The 7500-nt window shown below is 33.1% G+C and overlaps 1 protein-coding gene across 2 annotated transcripts in view; it reads left to right on the top strand.

Moving 5' to 3' along the window:
* Nucleotides 1-7500, top strand: part of LOC137625832 (protein SpAN-like) — a 301309-nt gene that overhangs the window by 192850 nt on the left and 100959 nt on the right. For both annotated transcript variants that reach the window (XM_068356721.1, XM_068356722.1), the window contains one exon: nucleotides 6828-6998. In XM_068356721.1, the coding sequence (XP_068212822.1) occupies nucleotides 6828-6998 (171 nt within the window). The remainder of the gene's footprint in view (nucleotides 1-6827; nucleotides 6999-7500) is intronic.

The following is a 7500-nucleotide window of genomic DNA, read 5'->3' on the forward strand; positions in this document are numbered from 1 at the left end:
CTTGAATGGTCACAATTATATAGTAGTGTAGATCCTGTTGTCCCTTTGAATGAGAATCTAGTCAACATAATTTGATAGGCGTATCCCTTCTGGTGTGCTAAGGTACCTATTGAAGGACAATACTGTGGTTCGATGATGATTGTACGACGTGCTTATTTGGAGAAAGCAGGAGGCCTATCACCTTTGGAAGGGTAACAGATCAGATTTGACCTGGAATAACTATACTCAGCTTCGAGCTTTTGCTCAGAGAGTTTATGCCTCAACTGAAAAGGAATACAAATTTAACCATAAAAGAAACCCTTTCTGGTACAACTCAGGAACATAAATGGTGGTCTACCCTTAAATCTACACTCTTTGGTATTGATGCAACAGTTCCTCCTTTACTTAAACCAGATGGCTCAGTCGCTCACTGTCCAAAAGGAAAAGGCAACCCTTTTGGCTGATTTTTTTGACAGTAAACGGAATAATGAAAAACTTGAACTTCCTTATTCCTGTTTTCCTGAGGCTAAACTAACTAGTTTAGCTTTTCGATCTCGTGAGATTAAAGCTCTGTTGATGGACCTTGATGCTTATGGAGGTGTAGACCAAAATGGTATTTTTCCTTTGTTTTTATAGAGACAGCAAATTTCTTAGCTCCAAAGTTATCTGTTGTTTTGCGCAAGTTAGCAAGAAGATGAGCTTTTAGCACTTTTTAGAGAATTGGTAATGTTACCCCTCTATATAAATGTGTTTTTGGTAGCTCAAGTCCCACTGATTACCGCCCAATTTCCATATAGCTCTCATATTATCTAATGGTTTTGAACGTCTTCTGGCAAAACGTCTTAATAGGTTTGCTGAAGGTAATCACCTACTCCCTAGTTTGCAATTTGGTTTTCGTAAAGGCCTTGGAGCATGTGATGCCCTTCTTACAATCTCCAATGCTGTACAGAAATTCCTCGATTGTGGTCAGAAAGTTCGTGTGATTGGCCTTGGTTTTAGTGCTGCCTTTGACCGTGTTAATCATGAGGCCCTTGTTTTCAAACTCAAACAGTTGAGAGTGGGTGGGTCGTTTCTTAGCATTATTATTGATTTTTTAACTAATACATCTCAAAGAGTTGTTGTTGATGGGCACCATAGCGAGTATAGGAATGTGATATCCGGTGTTCCACAGGGTAGTGTTCTTGGCCCATTACTTTTCATACTATATACACAGGACATGTGGTTTGGCTAGAAAACAAGCTTGTTGCATATGCAGAGGATGCTGCTCTCTTTGCATTAATTCCATCCCCTGAATGTAGATCTGGGGTTGGTGAATCCCTTAATAGAGATTTTGCTAAAATTAGTGCATGGTGCAAATTATGGGGAATGAAGTTGAATCCTAACAAAACTCAAAGTATGATTGTAAGTAGGTCAAGGACGGTGGCTCCTCAGCATCTGGATCTCAGTATTGATAATGTTTCTTTAAATTTGTATGACTCTTAAAATTTTAGGTGTGATTCTCGACAGCAAATTTACTTTTGAGAAACTCATTAGGTCTGTGTCTTCTTCAGTTGCACAAAAAATTGGCTTATTGAGAAAGTCTTTTAAGATTTTCGGTGATCAGTCTATTCAGAAGTATTTTAGTTCTTTCATTCTACCTTGTTTTGAGTATTGTTCTCCTGTCTGGTGTTCAGCTGCTGATTCTCATCTTAATTTGTTGGTCAGAAACTTACGGTCTATTAAATTTTTTATTCCTGATCTAGATATCAATCTTTGGCACCGTCGTTCAATTAGTTCATTATGCATGTTACATAAGATTTTTCATAACTCTGACCATCTTTTACATTCAGATCTCCCTGGATAATTATATCCTGTTCGTAATACTAGGCAGGCAGTTAATTCTAATAGCCAGGCCTTCTCTATCACGAGACTCAATACTACACAGTATTCTATAGAAGTTTTATTCCAGCTGTTACCAAGTTGTGGAATGATCTTCCTAATCGGGTAGTTGAATCAGTAGAACTTCAAAAGTTCAAAGTTGGAGCAAATATTTTTATGTTGACCAGGCTGACTTGAATCTTTTTATAGTTTATATATGACATATCTGTTTTTAACGTTGTTAATAGTTTAGATATGACATATCTATTTTGACGTTGTTACTGTTTTTAGAATGATTTATTGTTAATTTATTCTCATCTTCTATTTATATCCTTATTTCCTTTCCTCACTGGGCTATTTTTCCCTATTGGAGCCCTTGGACTTATAGCATCTTGCTTTTCCAACTAGGGTTGTAGCTTGACTAATAATAATAATAATACTAAATAATAATAATAATAATACTAAATAATAATAATAATAATAATAATAACCGTTATACCAGGAATAATAATAATAATAATAATAATAATAATAATAATAATAATAATAATAATAATAATAATAATAATAATAATAATCTCCCCCTATGCTTATTGACGCAAAAGACTTCGGTTAGATTTCGCCAGTCATCTTTATCTTGAGCTTTTAATTCAATACGTCTCCTATGGGCTACTGCAAATAGGATCTCATAATAATTCCTTGGCATATCGTAATCCTTTTAGTTCCAGGGATTTTCCATTCTTAGGACTCTCAATTACCATCATGACCCCCAGGACAATCTTTCTCAAACTTTCAGTAAGAAACCTCATTTAGATTTTTCTTCCCAATTACTTCCCTATGAAGCAACTTTTTCTTCCTATTTTTTATTCTTATTTATCCCAATAATTAATTCTTTTATCTTACATCCTTATCTACTACACTGTTAAAATTTACCGTAAAAAAGATAAAAATTTCATAATAAATGTAGCCAACATTTACTATTTTAAAAACGATATTGACGTAAAGAAGTCATATTACGGTCATCAACTTGTTAAAGATAATAACAAAGTAGGGTAAAAATTACGGTCGCCTGTATTTACGGAAATACTGCTGAGAACAGTATGTTTTTACGGAAAATTTCCGATAAAAATTTATGTTTTTGGTAAAATTTACGGTCGCCTATATTTACTGCCCACTTCCTTCTTAGGGTTGTGGTGGCCGGGTGGTAGCGTCCTTTGCCTGGTGATTGCCAGATTAGGGTTTGAGTCCTGCTCAATCTCGTTAGTTCCTTTGGTTGCTACAACCTCTCCATTCTTGTGAGCTAAGGTTGAGGGGTTTGGTGGAGCTTATAGGTCTATGTGCTGAGTCATCAGCAGCCATTACCTGGCCCTCCTTGGTCCTAGCTTGGGCAGAGAGGGGGCTTGGGCGCTGATCATATGTGATATAGTTAGTCTCTAGGGCATTGTCCTGCTTGATAGGGCAATGTCACTGTCCCATGCCTCTGCCGTTCATGAGTAACCTTTAAACCTTTAAACTCTCTCCTCTTCATTAAGTTGACAGCCCCCATTTTCTGCTCGTTCCACTCCAAGTTGAGTTGCTTTTCATATCAACTTGAGCTTCCCTCATCAATCAAAATCCGATATACCTCGGACCACTCCCTGCTTTAATAAACAAACATAGACTTAAATCTTCTTTTTGCATTTTGCAATTACATAATGTAGTATGATTTTCTATATTTTTTTTTTTTACAAAAACGCTCACACATATATATGCATATACAGTATATATATATAATTTAAATATATATATATATATATATATATATATATATATATATATATATATATATATGTGTGTGTGTGTGTGTGTGTGTGTGTGTGTATATATATATATACTGTATACATAAATCTCCCAGTGACCGTGCTTTTAGACCAATTCATGATATTACCGAAACTCATATGCTTTTTAAATGCTCATTATTGCCAAACTATGAATAAAGATACTTTCTTTACATGCAAGCAAACATATAGGCCCTACGTATCTTGTTGTTATACATAAAAGACTCTCTCTCTCTCTCTCTCTCTCTCTCTCTCTCTCTCTCTCTCTCTCTCTCTCTCTCTCTCTCATGACCCAGTCTAATTAAATCTGTCACCCAGAGAGCGTCTGGGATTGGCTACGTCCGCGCATGCGTAAACCAGAGGGCCTCCTCCGACGCGACGGACGGCGAGATAAAACAGAGGAAATGCTATTATGCGCAGAATGACTTTGCAAAATTGCATACGTCGCTACCGGGAGCCCCTTGATATATGACTCTCTTAATCTAAATACTTCTCTTGCGAGTGCATCTTCGTTTTCTTTTTATTATTATTATTATTATTATTATTATTATTATTATTATTATTATTATTATTATTATTATTAAGCTACAACCCTAATTGAAAAAAATCGAATGCTATAAGCCTACGGGCTCCAAAAGTGAAAAGATAGTGATGTTATTATTATTATCATTATTATTATTATTATTATTATTATTATTATTATTATTATTATTAAGCTACAACCCAAGTTGGAAAAATAGGATGCTATAAGCTCCGGGGCTCCAACGCGGAAAAATAACCCAATGAGGAAAGGAAACAAGGAAAAATAAAGTATTTTAAGAACAGTAACATTAAAATAAATATCTCCTCTGTTTCTTCTTGAAAAATAACTACGTAACATATGATTATAGTTCAGTTTTTTTTTTTTTTTTCCAAATAATTACGTCCCAACGTCACACATGTCCTTTTCACTCAGGTCCTTTATTATTACTACTAGTGTACGCAACCCGTCAAAAATGACAGCTAAATATTTAGATACATATGCACACACACAGATTCAACCATTTTGGTTTCCGAGTGTACCTCTTGGGGTACGCCCTCCGCCCCCCCCCCCCCCTTACCCGAGGGACTAGGAGAGATCGAGTAGTTATACGTCTGGCTATTCTGCTGAGCGTGACAAGAAAGAAACATGTATATATATATATATATATATATATATATATATATATATAATATATATATATATATATATATATATATATATATAAACGCTTGCTCTCTATCATATAGGTGATATTTTCGGAACTCTTAAATAATGGTGATTATAATAGTAATTATTATTATCATCATCATCATTATTATTATTTTAAATGTAATAGCAGTTTTGGGCTCTGTGGCTTTTGTTATAATTCATCATTTATCTATTAATCATCGCTTCCATTTCCTTCAGTTACCCCTTTCAACAAATAAGCGATCATAACTCCCGTTTTCTTCACATTTTTAACCCTTGCCCTATTTTATCTTGAGAATCCTGTTTTCCTATCTCATTTCTCCTCCCCTTCGCCCTTTTCCTTTCTCTTCCTGTACTATTTCTCCTCCTTGCCATTTCCCCAGGAGATAAGAGCTGCGGTCTCAGTGACGCAGCACTTCCTGGCTTGTAGTTCAGTCTTTTCTTATCGGGAGATTGTAGGCTACAATAGACCTTGATGATTTTGTTTAGGAAAATGCCATATTTGTAAACAAGTGATTTGCAATTCATATTGATAGGGATTTGGTGTTGTTGATGTTGGGGTGATTTAATTGAAGATTTCCAACAAGATATTTTAATTTCTTCATATGTGTTTGTGTATTTATGTTTATAACTTTATCTTAAGTGTAGGGTGTTAGAATAATAATAATAATAATAATAATAATAATAATAATAATAATAATAATAATGACTATGATGATGATAATAATAATCTATTCTATACATAAAGAAACTACTTGGGTATCAGTACTTTTCTAGTATACGGTGAGTTGAAAATCCAAAACGAGATAACAGAAGGTTGAAAATTATATCATTTGAATAAAACTTTTATATGAATACAACTTTTATAATCTGGAAAAAATAGTCGATAACATTTTTAATGTACAAAAATCAAATTTGAAACGTCCGGTCGATTACCTTCAGTTATAAGAGAAATAACCTAACGCAGTATATTGTTTGGTATATTTGTAGTATATTTTGAATCTCTTTGAAATCCTTGATTGATTTCACTTTACGATTACTTTGAATTATTAAATAATTCGCCTTTCAGTCACCCACTTTTCATTGTAATCATTACAATATTTATCAACTTTTGAAGTATGAGACCAATTCTATTAAATGTTGAAGGTTTTAGCTAATTGTCTTTCGAATCGTCATTTGAAGTGTTTGATCGAAGATGTTTTAGATGTAAATTTGTAAAATATATTGCATTATGGGTATAAGATAAGTGATTTTAAGGAGAACCTTTATTGAAAGTTCTTAGTTGGGTACCTCTTTCGTTTAAGTGGTACGTTAGCCTTAGCTTTTATTAAGGGGGTCAGATTGCAAAATTAAGAGTGATATCGTGGTTTCAAAGACCGTAGAGTGCAATTGTATACAATGGATATATACATACACACATATATATACATATATGTGTATATATATACACACACACACATATATATATATATATATATATATATATATATATATATATATATATATATATATATATATATATATATATATGTGTGTGTGTTTGTGTGTGTGTGTGTAAATATATATATATATATATATATATATATATATATATATATATATATATATATATATATATATATATACAGTATATATACACGCGCTGACTATATATATATATATATATATATATATACACATATATATATATGTATATGTATATATATATATATATATATATATATATATATATATATATATATATATTTATATATATAGAGACACATTCTCCATTGTATACAGTTAAGCTCTACGGACTTTGAAACCACGATTTCATTCTTAAATTTTCAATCTGATTTATATATATATATATATATATATATATATATATATATATATATATATATATATATATATATATATATATATAATCTTTTTTTTTAATACGATCCTCGTAATTTAGTTGCTTTCTTTTATGTCCGAAGGTCCAAGAATACGATGGCGGTCGGACGGACGTTGTGGAGCGAACTTTCCCCTTGCAAGCAAGGCTCCATCAGAGTGCGACCCGGACAGCGACAGACCGTGTTGCAGCGACTACGGATACTGTGGCAACTCGCTCTCCCACTGCACCTGCCCCGACTGCGTTGACTTCAGAAGTGAGTACATTGCTGGTGTGATGAGAAATGGTATGATTCTATATCATCGGTCAAGTGATATTTATCCCTGTCTGTGAGGGCACAGTTTCGTTGAGTATATTTCACAAGGTTGTATTATCCTGTGTATATTTATACATTTTACATTGATTCTATATCATGGGTCAAGTAATATTTTTATCTGTCTGTGAGGGCACAATGTTGAGTTTATTTTACCCAGTCGTATAGACCTATTTATGTTTATACATTTTACATTGTCATAGCGTTTCAGGAAATTTTTCATTAAATGCACATTTACTTGTATCATCACTGAAATAACGAGATAACAAAGCTTAGAAAACCTATGCAAAATGTTCAATGGAAATCCAAGCTTGTACTTAAATCGGAGATACTCTTTATGGAAAGTATCTGAATGGAAAAATACTGTACTGCATATCTAAAACACCGTCACAGAAATTTATATAGAATTGAGTTAGGAACTGCAGTGTATCTGTATCGCTTTTCA

This window comes from Palaemon carinicauda, chromosome 33, assembly GCF_036898095.1.
Source record: "Palaemon carinicauda isolate YSFRI2023 chromosome 33, ASM3689809v2, whole genome shotgun sequence".
NCBI classification, from domain to species: Eukaryota; Metazoa; Arthropoda; class Malacostraca; order Decapoda; family Palaemonidae; genus Palaemon; species Palaemon carinicauda.